Source organism: Akanthomyces muscarius, chromosome 4 (genome assembly GCF_028009165.1).
Source record: "Akanthomyces muscarius strain Ve6 chromosome 4, whole genome shotgun sequence".
In the NCBI taxonomy this organism is placed as follows: Eukaryota; Fungi; Ascomycota; class Sordariomycetes; order Hypocreales; family Cordycipitaceae; genus Akanthomyces; species Akanthomyces muscarius.
Window position 1 is genome coordinate 1,862,932 of NC_079244.1, and position 14,636 is coordinate 1,877,567.

At 52.8% G+C, this 14,636-nt stretch overlaps 6 protein-coding genes across 6 annotated transcripts; 5 read left to right on the plus strand and 1 right to left on the minus strand.

Moving 5' to 3' along the window:
* Positions 1 to 397: 397 nt before the first annotated feature.
* Positions 398 to 2,748, plus strand: LMH87_011289 (uncharacterized protein; the record flags this gene model as incomplete). Its single annotated transcript, XM_056200404.1, has 5 exons — positions 398 to 1,687; positions 1,745 to 1,868; positions 1,937 to 2,240; positions 2,300 to 2,503; positions 2,559 to 2,748. 5 exons carry the CDS (start codon positions 398 to 400, stop codon positions 2,746 to 2,748), a joined length of 2,112 nt encoding a protein of 703 aa, XP_056052257.1.
* A 709-nt stretch (positions 2,749 to 3,457) lies between these two features.
* On the minus strand, positions 3,458 to 3,764 carry LMH87_011290 (uncharacterized protein; the record flags this gene model as incomplete). The annotated part of the gene is made up of 2 exons (XM_056200407.1): positions 3,458 to 3,609; positions 3,671 to 3,764. The coding sequence occupies 2 exons, from the start codon at positions 3,762 to 3,764 to the stop codon at positions 3,458 to 3,460; spliced, it is 246 nt and encodes an 81-aa protein (XP_056052258.1).
* A 682-nt stretch (positions 3,765 to 4,446) lies between these two features.
* Positions 4,447 to 6,215, plus strand: LMH87_011291 (uncharacterized protein; the record flags this gene model as incomplete). The annotated part of the gene is made up of 4 exons (XM_056200408.1): positions 4,447 to 5,220; positions 5,270 to 5,351; positions 5,411 to 6,013; positions 6,169 to 6,215. The coding sequence occupies 4 exons, from the start codon at positions 4,447 to 4,449 to the stop codon at positions 6,213 to 6,215; spliced, it is 1,506 nt and encodes a 501-aa protein (XP_056052259.1).
* Positions 6,216 to 6,932: 717 nt separating this feature from the next.
* Positions 6,933 to 7,671, plus strand: LMH87_011292 (uncharacterized protein; the record flags this gene model as incomplete). The annotated part of the gene is made up of 2 exons (XM_056200409.1): positions 6,933 to 7,521; positions 7,610 to 7,671. The coding sequence occupies 2 exons, from the start codon at positions 6,933 to 6,935 to the stop codon at positions 7,669 to 7,671; spliced, it is 651 nt and encodes a 216-aa protein (XP_056052260.1).
* Positions 7,672 to 9,943: 2,272 nt separating this feature from the next.
* Positions 9,944 to 11,364, plus strand: LMH87_011293 (uncharacterized protein; the record flags this gene model as incomplete). Its single annotated transcript, XM_056200410.1, has 2 exons — positions 9,944 to 10,451; positions 10,499 to 11,364. 2 exons carry the CDS (start codon positions 9,944 to 9,946, stop codon positions 11,362 to 11,364), a joined length of 1,374 nt encoding a protein of 457 aa, XP_056052261.1.
* Positions 11,365 to 12,004: 640 nt separating this feature from the next.
* On the plus strand, positions 12,005 to 14,591 carry LMH87_011294 (uncharacterized protein; the record flags this gene model as incomplete). Its single annotated transcript, XM_056200411.1, has 7 exons — positions 12,005 to 12,103; positions 12,175 to 12,540; positions 12,599 to 12,831; positions 12,883 to 13,112; positions 13,182 to 13,533; positions 13,597 to 14,164; positions 14,235 to 14,591. The coding sequence occupies 7 exons, from the start codon at positions 12,005 to 12,007 to the stop codon at positions 14,589 to 14,591; spliced, it is 2,205 nt and encodes a 734-aa protein (XP_056052262.1).
* Between the last annotated feature and the right edge of the window lie 45 nt (positions 14,592 to 14,636).

The following is a 14,636-nucleotide window of genomic DNA, read 5'->3' on the forward strand; positions in this document are numbered from 1 at the left end:
CTTATCCAGTAAATCAAGTTCCCCATCCTCCATCTGCTGCTGCTTTGATGCGTGCCACGGAGCGATGGCAGCTTACTGGTCTTCCGTCGCACCCGTGACCAGAGTGAATGGCTGGTTGCTGTTCATGTTTCACTCTTTGTGGTACTTCAAAGAGCTGATAGACATACGAGCGGGGGATAAAGAGACTCCAGAATACGGTACAGCCAATAGTTTGGCATTGAGGCGAAGCTCAGATCATGCGCACCGACAATGAAGCTGGTGCCCAACATGGTCGTTTTCTTTCCCCAATTTGATTTGTCTCTGTCATTCTCTGGAAGCAGTGAGATTTAAAACGGCTTAGTCCCAGTGAAGGCTTAGCCTAGAAACAACATTCACAACACAGACGACCGTATCAAAGATGAGTACCAGGCACCCGCCTCAGCCGGCTCCCAAGTGGCCCGCTGCGAAGGACATACTCCCGACTATGCGACGCATCCTGAAAGAGCATCGGAAAGTCAGAGACAAAATATGCGCTGAAATTAAGCCGTCGAATGCTTGTTTCGACAACGCTATTTCTCCACTGCTGGAAGTCGAGAGCCAAACGTCTGGCGAGTACTCGATGATCGCGTTGATGAGCGAGGTAGCCGCGGACGCCGAGTCGCGCGAAGCCTCCGAAGCGGCCCTGAAACTAGCCGCCGAGGAAGAAGCCACGAACTATTCTCGAACAGATTGGCTCGCCATCGTTGATGCTGTCAGGAACAAGAATGAGACTCTCACGCCGGAAGCACAGTGCTACGTGGACAGGCTATGGCAGAGAAGCAGGCAAGCTGGCCATGGTATTCCGGACGAGCATGCTGCGAAGCAGTATGTTTCATCACAGTCCAGCATCAAGCGAATGCGTCAACGATATATACGCAACATCACAGACAGCGAGGATGGAATCTGGATTCCTGCCAAGGATCTAAGCGGCGTGCCCAAGACTCTCGTGGACCGCATCGTCACGAAGAGGTCACCCGACAAGAAAAGTGTCCTTGTCCCCTTTCGAGAACCGGAAGCCAAGCTCTACCTGCAGTACGTCCGGAATCCATCGGCAAGAAAGGTCTATCATGTCGCGATGAGCCGGCAATACAAGGATAACGTGGATCTCTTCCGGGACGTCATCGCCGCGCGCCATCGAAGCGCCAGCATGCTCGGCTACAAGAACCACGCGGAATTTATGCTCGAGTCACGCATGCTTAGTTCAACGAACAAAATACATAAATTCTTGGATGAGGTCGAAGATGCGCTGCGAGAAAGGGGCAGAGCAGAGATGGGTGCTCTAATTGTACTGAAGGAAGGGCATTTACGCAGCACCCCGTACCCGGACGACGACCACAACAAGATGCCATTGTGGGACTATGAGTATTACGCTCGCTTGAAAAGGGAAAGTCTCAAGATTTGTGAAAGCCAGTATTCAGAATACTTCCCCTTGGAACTGGTCGTCGCAGGCCTCCTGCGGACTGTGACGGAGTGTTTGGGTCTGCGTTTCGCGCCACTAACAGCTGAAGAGATGGTCGGCTCCATATGGCATGAGGATTTCATGGGCTGGGCAGTGTGGGAAGATGATGTCACGATCAAGAATGAAGAGATGTTTGTTGGATATCTGTACATGGACCTGCTTTCGCGCGAGAACAAGGCCAGAGGCTCGCAGAGTCACAGCCTCCAGAGTGTAAGTGCCCTTGGCTCATTGAGACGTCAAAGACAAGACTAATCATTTCCACCTTAGTCAGTCGCCGGAAAAGAAGGCATTACAGTATACCCTAGCTCACTGATCAGGTGCAGCTTTCCTCGGCAGCCGGAAGGTGGCTCAACTCTGCTGACACAAGACAATATTGTGGCGCTTTTTCATGGTAAGTAATCCTGATGATCTCCAGCTCGCAATGGCGGGCCTAGCCAGCATTCGCTGACGATCGACCAGAATGCGGCCATGCTTTGCACAATCTGCTGTCCCGTGATAAATACAGTCGCTTCCACGGCGGGAGCCGCGCCCCACGACAAAGTAGCAAAGTGCCCGGCTTCCTTTTTGAGAACTGGTGCTGGATGAAAAAGACACTCCGAGACATGAACAGACACTACGCATATGTAAAGCCGTATTGTCTGGAAAGATGGCTGGAAGAGCACCCAGGTCGCGCCGCACCACCCGTGAGACTGTCGGACGATGACCTGGAGCGCCTCATCAGTAGCCGCAAGGAGGGCAAGATATATTGGTATCTTTCTCAGCTGTAAGTGTCGCCGCCCACGGGCTTTCAGCGCTTGTAAGATTCGCTAATTAGATGTGAAGGGCCCTGTCCCGCTTCGACATGGCGGTGCATGGCTGTCGCAGCCTAGACGACTCCCTGAAGCTCAACCCTGCTACTCTGTATTACGACCTCATGGAAAAAAACTGTTTCTTGTCCAGGCCAGACCCTTTCAACATAGGACATCCGGAAGTCGGCTTTGTGGAGCTGATGAATGGCAGCGACGCTGGCTTGCACACTGAACTGAGGTATGTGACCGTCCCATTTGGCTACTCGCCTTGACTGATTAAGAATTGGTGAAAGTGCCCACGTTGCAGCGATCAACATCTATGAAGGGATGTTCGCTGAGAAGCCGTTCAATAGGGACGCTTGGGGAAAGTATCGCTGTGAGTTTTCGGAAATGGGAGGCAGCCAAGATGAGGCAACTGTGGTGGAGAAGCTGTTGGGAGGGCCTCCCAAGGTCGACGTGCTTGTCAAATGGCTGCACAAGTAAGCAAAATGCTTCTTAGGTACCTGTATAAATAGCAGGACAAGTAGCAATATAGATTCTGCTCTCAATCTTGCTGCTGTGCTCATATTTTTTGTCGTATTTTCCATTCGTTTTGAGTTTGACGATATTTTGCGCCGAGTGCCTGCTTGTACGCTGCATGACCTCGGCGACGTAGCACAAGATCCTAGCCTGGCAAGCGGTACAGTCGTACTGGTAGTTAGCCGGCTTCCGAATTCATTCGTCACACAAATGCTACTGCTACGGAATACTGCATATGCCATCGGTAGCCCACCACCCGGCGCCGTGCCTCCCGATCGGTACCTAATGGCATGAGATTGACATGTTGGGCAGTGCTTCGGGATGGAGATTGGGCCAAATCGCATCAAAGCGCGCCATCTGTGCCTGAGCGAACTACAGCAACGGGTGCAAGGTAAGATGCAAGATGCAGCCAGCAGGTTGGCGTGCCCTGTTTCACTGCATGTCGGGCGTTGGGTTGGGGGCCGGTGAGTCCGGGGCGATCTCCACCGGGCGGGCGGTTGATGCTTGGCTGACTGGGAGCTTGGCAAGTTTTTGGCATGATTATTCCCCTCTGGATCATAGAGTTTGTGCCCAATCGTTTCTAATGGAATTGCGGCCCAACGGTAGTGGCCAGGGCTCGGCGCAAAGGTGAGCGAGATCAGAGTCATACCAGTCAGTAGGTTGGAGCGCGAAATTAAAGCCGCATAACCGTTTGCTCGACGACGACGAGGCCATGGATGGTGGGCTTGTTCAAACCAAGGCCAGGCGACTCGAGCAAGGGACCAACCAGGTCACGAGGATGGAAGGAGGATGAGATGGTGGGTGGGCACGAGCCGCCTGGCGTTGCTGCGGGTGCGAGTTGCAGTCAAAGGCGTGGGTAGCAAGCAGGTAGGGACTAGGTACATACAGTAGTCAGATGGAGATGCCTTCCGAGGGGAGGAGTTGCAACGCAAGATAGCACGGAGGCAGGGAGGTGGAAAGTATCCGTATCTCTTCATCATCTCACGAGTGAGAGATGTTCCTGCAAGATGGTGGTGTGGCTAGTGCATCATGACGTCCTCAGAGACGCTCAGAAGCTGCAGCTGGTGAGGTCAGTGGCTCGCGGGCCTTGATTCAGGGCATCCAGACCGCTAATATATGCCAGGAACCTCCCTGAGCAGGCCTGGAGCCCACATTTCGCGGGGCGGCACTTTCCAGGTTTCAACGGGCTTCAGTGGACTCCAGCGGGCTGCAGCGCCGGCTCCAGGCGGGCGCCAGAGGGCCGCAGCGCCACAACCCAAGGTGTGGGCGGGGCGCGCACTGCCACTTTCACGTCATCCATCTGCTCCCACCTGAGTCTTTCCTCTTCCTCAGTTTGACGTTCGTACGCACTCGCCCGCACTGAATGGGCCTCTTTCAGCCCTCTCTTTTCCTTTCACGAACCCACACAGCGCAGTTTTCCGGCCTTTATCAGTCCCCCTTTTTTTTTCTTCTCGCTAGTTTCTCTTCTTTTTTCTCTCCTCTCAACGGCTGTACCCGTGCTTGTCTTGCCCCCCCTGGTGCCAGCAGCGCTTCGTTATATACTGCGCCCACCGCCGCCCGTTTGTCCTACCTACCTTACAGGTACTCGACCCCGCCTGCTCGCTCACTCGTTCCCAAGCCTCGCCACGCCAGCAACGGTCGGTAGCCTTTTTTTCGCCCATCATGAGCCGCGGCGACCGTTACGAACAAGACCGCTACTACTACGATCGTGACCGCGACTATGAGCGCGATCGCGACCGCGGCGGCGGCGGCGGCAGCGCCAGCGGCGGGTATGCCCGCGACCGAGTCGTCGAGGACGACCGGTACTACATGCGAGGTGGCCGAGGCGTCGACGTAGAGGAGCGCGATCGTTTCTACGAGCGCGATGTTGATGTCGACCGCCGCCGCCCTGCCTACGAGGAACCCCGCTACGCCGACCATCTGGCCCGCGACTTTGAGCGTGGGGTCTCGCTGGACGACAGGGAGCGTGAATACCGCCGACCCAGAAGCGACATCTTTGACCGTCGCCCTGAACCTGGCCCTCTCGTCCGTCATTCACCTCCCCCGCCCGCTAGGTCCCGTTACGAGTATGACGAGCGTGATACCTATCGCGAGTCTTACCGTGAACCGCCCCGGGAACTCGGGCCTGCACCCGTCCGTGACCCTTACCGCGACGAATTTTACCCTCCTCCCCCTCCCCGCTCTGAGCGCCCGGAACAATTCCATGAGGTCGTTCGCGAGCGCACGATCGAGCGCGACCGCAGCCCAGCTGCCTCCCGAGTCAGCCGCAGCCACCGCAGTCACTCCAGGTCGCGCAGCAGAAGTGCGTCCAGCCACAGCCGCAGCGGTGGAACCAGTGTACGCGCAGAATACCCAAAGAAGGGTAAGACACGTATCCCCGCTCGTCTTGTCTCGACCAAGATCATTATCGACTTGGGATACCCTTACGTTGAAGAGGTAAGTAAATTTGCAAGATTGCGCGTGCCGCAAACACTAACGTATTTAGGGAGGCACAATCATTGTTCAAAAGGCCCTCGGCCAGGAGCACATTGATGAGCTCCTCAGACTGAGCGAAGAATACACCAAAGGTGAGTAGCCAAGCCCCTCGTCAAACTTGAACGACTCGAACTGGGCTAATATATCACAGCTGAGGTAGACATATCTGTGCCTGCGCCTGCAAAGTCGTCTGCTGGCGAGATCATTCAGGAGCGCCGCGAGGAGCACCATAGCCCGCACCATGACGACATCAAGCAAGAAGTCATCATCTCCCCCACCCCGCAACCAATATATATCCAGGCCCCTGCTCCGGCTCCCCCGCCCCCAGCTCCTTCGTCGCATGCGCCAGTCATCGTGGACGCTCACCCACGCTCTCCGAGCCACCATGGCCATGGCCATGGCCATGGCAGCGTTGAAATTGTGGACAAGACGGTCATCCGCGAGGACTATCCTCGCTACCTCAAGAACGACTATGAAGAGGATACACTAGTCGTCGCACCTCTTGTTCGAGCTCGCTCCCGCTCCCGCTCCCGCGCAAGATCCGACATCCGTGCTGAGATCCGTGCCCTTGAGCGCGAGTACGAAGGGCGCTCGCGCTCGAGACACCACCACCACCACCACCATCGCGATGAAGAAGAATACGATATTGTACGCACCGAGCGCATGGAAGATGGCCAGCTCGTCGTGTTCGAAGAGCGACTTGATCGCGTCACCAGCCACCCCAAGCCTGCGAGAATCGAGAAAGACAAGAAAGGTAGGATCACCCTCAGCCTGCCAGCTTCAGTCTATAGATAGACTCGGATCCACGATGTAGCATCCGAAATACAATCTTGGTCCTTGTTTCTTTTCGTCATTTACTATCAACGTTTCTTCTGTCACGGAGCGGCCGCTGACTTGGTTATCTTTCAGGACCACCCGCTGGCCTGCTGCGCGCCATGTTGACCAGCCTTACATGAGCAATAGAAAGGGGCAGCGATGCGCGGAACTGGTTTCAACAAGGATGTATACGATCGAAATTTGTTCATGGCTATTTATTTCCTGTTTCATGTTTGGGATTTCTTTTTTGGATACCTGGGGTTTACATTTACTTTTAGTGTCGATATTGTAATGACTTATGAATGACTTTATGCCTGTTTATCTTTTGCTTGAGGATGATTTTCTTCAATCCTGGCCGAAACCTGATGTGTTGTCCACAGCTTCCTAATCTAGAAGGTCGTCCACGTTTTAACTTTGAGACGATAGACCCACGATGATCGGCAGCCTCCTCTGCCATGATGACGAAACGCCCGAGACGGAATGTCGCAAGCAGTTGAGAGAGCCGTTTGGCTACGTTGATCTACAGTTCTGAAAACAAATAATGGCAATTTCCCGAAGGACTTGCGCGGGCCTGGCTATGGACGCTGACAGGTAGCATGGCGGTAGTGGCGAGCAAATCCCACCTCTTTTTTTGTTCATGCTAGCTTCCCCCGCCGAAGCGATTTGCCGAACGAGCTATTGCTATTTCAGGAAGCTCGTCCGGGATGATAAATAAGCTTCCCCAGAAGCTCCGTCTTCGCCCCCGCGGCGACGACGTTGTCTTTCTTCTTCTTCTTCCAACTGCTGCTGCCTGAACTTGATTCTTCATTTGCACTACACTTCTCACACTCGCGCGCAGTCCAAGTACCACGTACCAAATGCCCGCCCAGACATCGCACAGTCTTGTCCGCATCGTCATTGGCGCCGTCGCCGTCCTCACTCTCCTCGCCTACTTTTCGCCGACACCGCCCGTCAGCATCGCCGCCAAGTTGAGCAAAATGACAGGCGCCGCCGACACATCCCAAGATCCCATCCCGGGGCTCGTCGTCACCCTGGCGCAGGTCCCCTCCGCGAGCCCCCCCGCGTTCCGCGCCACCATCACCAACAAGAACCCCTTTGCTGTCTCCTTTCTCGACTATGACTCCCCGGTGGATGAGCTCGTGGTGCAGCTCGGGCTGGTCGAGCTCACGCCCGCCGCACCTGCTGATGCCAAGCCCGTCGCGCTGGACAGCATCAAGGTGAACCGCCTGTGGCCGCCCAAGGTGGACTTTGTGCAGGAGATTCCTGCGGGCGGCAGCGTGTCGGGGGAGGTTGCCGTCCGGCCGAAGAGTGTGCCGTACGAGAAGCTGGGGGATCGGTTCTTTGTGCAGATGAAGGGCGAGTGGCGCGCCGTCATGGCGATGCCCAAGAGTGAAGTTACAAAGGAGTTTCTGGAGCATATCCCCGCAAGGCCGAATACGTACCAGGGTCAGTACGAGTCGGATAGGACTGAGATGACGGTAGATTCGGCATCGCTGGAGCTGAAGTAAAGGAGAATACTAAGGAGCGCTTGCAGAAGTTTTTGTATACGCAAATGTGAGAACATGGTTGAGACACGCCGCACAGAGTCAAACGTGAAAGGTGCGGGATGCATTGTGTGGCGTGTATCTGTCTGACCTAGCGAATCTTGAGATTACAGTTGGGTTTGTATATAACGTTTTGACCGAATTTCCGCTCAATGGCGAGGCCCTGGGGTAGGCAGCAAGCTGTTTGACACTGTCGTCTCTCGTCGCAACAACTGGCCATTGACAGACACAACAGTAGGAGTTCCAGAAGCCCATCACCGCTTCTATTCCATGGCGAAACACACACATTTGAAGCTACTGCAGAACTACCATCAAAGCAGATGGAACTGGTCAAAAGGCTTCATGACTTAGATAGCCCTAAGATAATCTTTTTATTCTTTTCCTTGTAATTTCTGAGAAGCGTGAAGGCCGCTCTCTATTGTTCAATACCTAACGTGCAATCCAAAGCGAGCGTTACAGAAGGCTTACGGGGGATGTCGTGGGCTAGTTCTCTAAAAGAGCCAGCTGTAAAGTTTTGACCCTCGTAGCTATTGCCACCCCTGGTAGAATAGTAATTAAGACTGGAAATTAAGTACTCACTTGGCTTAGTATCTTACTTGGTTTTTCGTTCTATCTTCATTATTACGTCTAGTGTTAGTTGAGCAGATATTGGGCAGTGTCTGTGATGTGTTTAAGTCGGAGCTAGCAGACGGTGATACGCTTTTGGATCCTCAGCCACAAGCCAATTAGCGGCCACCCACAGATTTCAATTTCTATTTGATATTCGGAATCGTCTCTTCGACTTCTTTTCACGGCTTCTCCGTCTGCAGTGGTGGAATGTAGTGCGCAAGAGTGGCCTTTTACACGCCGCAGCTGTGCTTCTTGTAACCGCTCTTTGTCCCCCCGGCGCATTCAGGCAAGTTGGCTGTGCTTAATTTGCAGTAGCGTTCCGACTTAATCCATTTTATCCTTGTAAGTCAAGCCATCGGATCGCAAATAGAGAACGGGGGGCGAGATTTCCCCTGGAAAAAGCATTGTTGGGTCGACTCTAAGCTGCCAAGAACCGCGAGATGCGAGATGTGGAGGACTTTAGACGCGGGCTGGCTGACTTGCGCCAAAGAGTGATTGAGAACATCGAGGTACCAGATGAAGGACATGGCAAAGCCGTTCGAGTGTTCACATTAGTGGCCCCTTTTTTCCTGCCGCTGTGAGTAATTCCTTGAATTGGCAGTACACATGCACAGAATTGGGATTGACCTCGTGGTGTTTTGCAGCTCGTTTGTCCCGAGCTTCTCTGGCATGAACATAGCTGATGTTCGCGACATGGCGTAAAGTTCTGGACTGTACTGGTCCATTGCCGCACCATTGACTCTTTCCGTTCTCAGACTGGCATACCTGTATGGGTACAAATGGGAGGCTGTTGCAAGGCACATTGCCCAGAGGACTTGGCTGCAAAGAGGATTGGCGCATGCAGGCGGAAATGCTGATTCTGGGAACCATGCCGAATATCGTCGGGCACAGATTTGGTATCGCGCTCTCCGGAGGAGGGGGTCCACCATGAGGTCTGTGGAATCTTATGGGCGCGCCGTGGTACTACAGTGACGGAGGATTGGGCTATGGCAGAGCCTTAATGTGGCCAACGCCAACATCCAACTAATGATAATGAGAAATGCATTTTTTTTGTCGCGATCTGACTGTTAAAAGAAGCCATAATGTGGAACTCGACAATCAAGAGGGCCCACGGACGCATAAACATCCGCACTGTATTTCGTCATCCGCGTACGCTTTGTGCAGGAGATCGGGGTGTGTTACCGTACGAAATACACAAACGTTGCTCCGAAGCGGGGTTACAGGATAAGCGCGATCAGAAGAGGCATTTCTGAATGCTCCATCGTCGCATCAACAGCCTTTGCGGCTAGAAAACAATGAGATCGAATTCTGCAATTTATGACATTGTTGTAGTAGGAGGCGGTACCGCCGGCTGCGTTATTGCGGCTCGGTTGTCCGAGACTACTTCTCTTCAAATCCTTTTGCTTGAAGCTGGTCCGGACAATAACGATGATCCTAAAGTCACCACTCCGCTTCGCAGTCGACAAATGTTTGGAGACCCAAATTATGACTGGGATTACCAGACCACTCCGCAAAAAAATGCAGATAATCGCGTAATTCAGCAGACGCGAGGACGGATGCTTGGGGGAAGCTCCGCGATCAATTCGCATAGTCTTGTGTTTCCCAACCAAGCAATGCATGATAGTTGGGCTGAAATAGCCGGAGATGGCGCGTGGTCTTGGGCACAGATGCAACGTTTTTACGACAAGTTTCAGACTGTACAGACATTGGACCAGATGAAGCATTCGCCTGCCGCTTTCCCGACAAAGGGCCCCATTCAAGCATCTTATCCAAGAGATTGGAACAAGCTTCAAACGGCATGGGAAGAAGCCTTCAGAGCCTTGGGGTATTTCCATACTAGTTATGGGACAGACGGCCAAGGCATTGGGGGCACAACAACCACAAATGCGATCGACAGCAGAAATGGAAAAGGCGAGAGAAGTCATGCCGGGAAGGCCTATTTGCAAAAAGCTCGTGGACGCGATAACCTCACGATAGTGACAGAGGCGCGCGTAAGAAAGGTCAGTTTTGAGCATACCAATGGTACTCACAATAAGCTGCGCGCAACAAGTGTGTTGTATGAGAAAGATGGCCAATCAGTCGCTGCTGGCGCTAGGCGAGAAGTCGTGCTTTGCGCCGGAGTATTTGGAAGCCCTCAACTTCTTGAAGTATCTGGTATCGGAAATCAGAATGTTCTTGTGAAGGCGGGTGTTGAATGCTTGTTTCATCTTCCGAGCGTAGGAGGTAAGAGCATGCCTCAACTGTTCGATGCCGTGGCTAATGTTTTGTAGAAAATCTTCAAGATCATTTCAACTTTGGCCCTTCTATTGAAGTTGAATCGAGTCTCGATATAATCGATGGCCTAGCCAGTGACCGAGCAAGGGCAAACGCCGCCCAGACGGAATACAACAGCCACCGTACAGGAGTACTGTCTGAAGGGACTGCTTACAGCTATGCCTATTGGCCGCTTCAGCTATTCGAGACTCCTTCAGAGAGAGTTGCCCTGGAAGATTTGGTCGAAAAATGCTCTCCGGACTTGGCGCCTTTGTTGAAGCTACAGTTCGATTTCAACAGAAGAATGCTCCAGCATCCACGTGAAGCCAGCGCGACCGTGGCGTTGCTTCCGGCGCGGCGCTATGTACGACCTGACGATTCCGCGGCAGGCAAATACATGACAGTCTTGGCAATGCTAGCTCATCCATTCAGCAGAGGATCTTCGCATATCATTAGCCAAGATCCAGCTGATCACCCTACCATTGATATGAACTATTTGTCTCACCCACTTGACCTTGAGGTTTTGGCGAGGCATGTCATTCACATTGAACGGTTTCTTGACAATCCGCAATTCTCGCAGATAATGCAGCCCAGCGGCCGATGGTTTCCCGACGGCATCGACCCTGCACAGCGCTCGCAGCAGGACCTGGAGCAGCTCATCAGGAAGCATGGTGCGACCAACTATCACCCGTGTGGAACCTGCGTAATGGCAAGCGCGGATCTTGATGGAGTGGTCGATGCAGAATTATTTGTTCGAGGTGTGGAGAACTTGCGAGTTTGCGATGCGAGCATTTTTCCTATCATTCCTCGGGGAAATATTCTCAGCACTGTCTACGCTGTAGCCGAGAAGGGTGCAGAGACGATCGGCGATAGATACAAGTAGTGTGAGATGAGCGCAGCCGCACTGGGGCCGGCCCGGCCATGTCACGACAAGTTAAATGTGGCCAGACAATTTTCGACTACTGATAATATAAACAATGTTTTTTTTTTGGCACAGAATTTGTGTTAGGTAGGGCGGTGATGTGAAGTTTCATTACTTGCACGGTTCTCATAGAGCTGCTCAAGTCTCTAGGGCGGTCCAGAAAGACTGCCTTGGTTCAACCCGAGGCGCGCTGCGAAGTGATTGTGAAAGACATTCGATACGAAATAAGAAAAAAAGCGTCATATTTATACCGGCTACTCAAAAATAAAAAATAACTTTTTTTGTAGATTTATCACTGGTTTTTATGCTTCATCAAGTCAACCTGCATAAAGGGAGTAATACACCAGCCCCCACCTTGAAGCAAATCGAGAGCCTCGATACCCATTAATAATCGCACCCCAACTACACCAATTGGCCGCTGTCAGTCATATGCGATGCAAGTAATTTCTGTAAGGTGTCGGACATGGACTACTGGCCTCCAGCGTTCATCGGCCCGATCCGGAACATGATCGGGGCATGCACGTGAGCTGTTCCGAACGCTCCGAACCTGATTCTTCCTTCTCGGGCGCGAGGCGCCATTCGGCCCGAACACACTCTTAAGATGGTCGGAACAATGCAGTCTGCTCGTGACAAGGAAAGCGACCGTCACCAGTCATCGCGTTTATCGATTACAGCTTGTTTTCGCTGTCGCGAACAAAAGGTATAGCAACAGCGCCCCCTCCTTTACTCAGTCATCGACGAAGTAGCTTGCTGAGAGTGAATTCAATGTAGTTAAAATGCGGCCGTGAAAACCCCGTGTGTGGCCGATGCCACCGACTCAGCGCCAATTGTGCGTATCCTGCTCCTCCGGATCGCCGGGGCCCCCGCGGCAAACGCAAGCAGAGACTTCTACGTGGGGGGGCCGACGGCATTCGTGATGGTGTCGGCGCGAGCCAGCTTCCCGATGTTGGCTCCGGATCGCCAGAGACGCTAGCTTCTGAAGAGCAAGCATCGAATCAACGTCCTACCCCGCGAGCCTCAACCCCCCGGATTCGCAGTTCGAGGCAAGACACCGTGGAACAGGCGAATACTCCGAGCTACGATGCGGTGGGCTGTACACCCACTAGTCTGGTAACAGAATATCCCGTGCTTTCGAATGTAAGCGGTAGCAGGCACTATTGACCATTTCCGCATTTACTGACGTGCTATGTATCAGTCTTATCAGAATCAGCTGCGCACGTCAACGTCACTCGCAAGCGGGTCTACGCTCGAGTCCAGCCAGCCGCCACCATTGCCGCCAACTTCGCTAGGCCTCGCTTTGCTTGAGATATACTTTGCGCGCATGTACAACGCTTCCATTTTGTTTCACAAGCCTCTACTCTTTCAGCAGTACATCGAGGGCAAAGTTCATCGCGCTCTGCTCCGGACCTTGTTTGCGCTGGCCACTCTGTATGTCCCACCTCGCTACGCTGGCTGTTACCTAGACCCTGACAACTCTAGGTTCATTCAACCAAAGAACTGCGAGAGCAGATCTTCAGCAAATTCAAATGAAGAACTCAAGATTCTTAGTGTGTATCAATCATCCGGACTCCCGTGGGCCAAAGCTGCCCTAGAAGAAGCCACACAGTTAGCTATTCAGTCCCCATCATTGATGGTGGTTCAAGCTTTGCAATGTATACAGCTTTACTGTTTTGGAATTGGCCAACCTCACTCAGCACATCTCTGTCTTGGTAAGTTACAAATTTCCCGACCCTTCAAAACCTAGGCCGTTGCCGAGCTTTAAGCTGACGAAGCTACAGCCCTTGCATATAGATCATGCCAGCTGCTTGGATTTGACAAAAGGCTACCCGGCGAGAATGGAAGTTCTAGTGCATCAATCGACATCGAACTTGGCCGGCGATGCTTCTGGGCGTGCTGGATATCCACCTGCATCGTGATGGAGCCGGAGCCATACATCGACTCAGCATGGAAGCAGGCCGCTATGCTACCACTCCCAGGCTTCATCTCCTCGACATCACTTGGCTACACGATCACTTACAATCAGATCATGGACAAGTATTGGCACGCTATCTCTGTGGATCCTCGAGGCCCCACGAGCGATACACGCTGTCCAACCCCCGCTGGCTCGCTGATTAAAATTGTTGGAGTTTGGTAGGAAGGGCCGCTCTGCAATTCGACTTGCCCATGATTGGCTAATACTTCTTTTCGTTCCAGGGCCAAAGTTCAGTTACTTTGCAAAGACCGGCCGGCATCCATCACCAGCGGCGAGCTCACGTCTGTACATCACTTTTCGCACTTGGCAATGCTCCTCTTTGACGACGCTACTTCTGTCAGAAACTTTGTCTACCAACACGATGATACGCTTGAGGCTCAAAATCTATGCCTCTTTCATGATGCCATCTATCACCAATGCCAGATTGTCTTGCACTCTTTACTCGTCCCACTATTTTCGGGCATCCCCGGTGACCGAAACCTTGATAACCATCGCCAGACACAAATCAAGGCAGCGGAAACAGTTTTGAGCCATGCAGATCGATTTGCAGAGCTACTAATACCATACCTCCATGGAGACGAGGATGTTTCGCGTCTGCCTCCGCTTCTCGGCTACGGTGCGTTTGTGGTGAGCATGGTATTTCTCTCTACAGAGGCTGCTCGGCGAAACCAGCCTGCGGCCGAAGGTTCCGTCAATGCAAACAAGACTTCCGACAGGCTTCGTGCTGTCAAGGATATCACCCGACTTTTAGACACCTTGAGAGCCTATTGGAGAGCTTTGCAGCAACCAGTAAGTACCAACGTCTCCCTCATGCTCCTGAGAGTCGCACGCAAATGGTGCTAACGTTATATCGTTGCAGTGGGAGGTTCTTAGCTCGGCATTACAGGCCCATCTATCGGAGTCGCGCGAGCAAACCAACAAACAAACATTGCAGCGAACCGAGCAATCGGGGAATGATCCGCAGAAATCAGGCTCAGGTGGCAACGCGAGAGAGCCCGTGACAGAGGCTCGCAATTCATCTTTGCGTCCGATGAATGAGGAACACGAAGTAAATGCCAACATGGGTGAAGTGACCAGCGGCCCATACACAGGCGGCGTGGATCTGTTTGCAGACAGCGAGTGGTATGGCCTGTCTCTGGTAGAAGCTGGGGTTGAGCAGTTTGCGGGATATGAGCCATCCAGCCTATTTCAGCAAGGGTGGAAGACATTTAGCTAGCTTTGATACTATCTAGTCATCAATGCAAATGATATCGCATTTTAT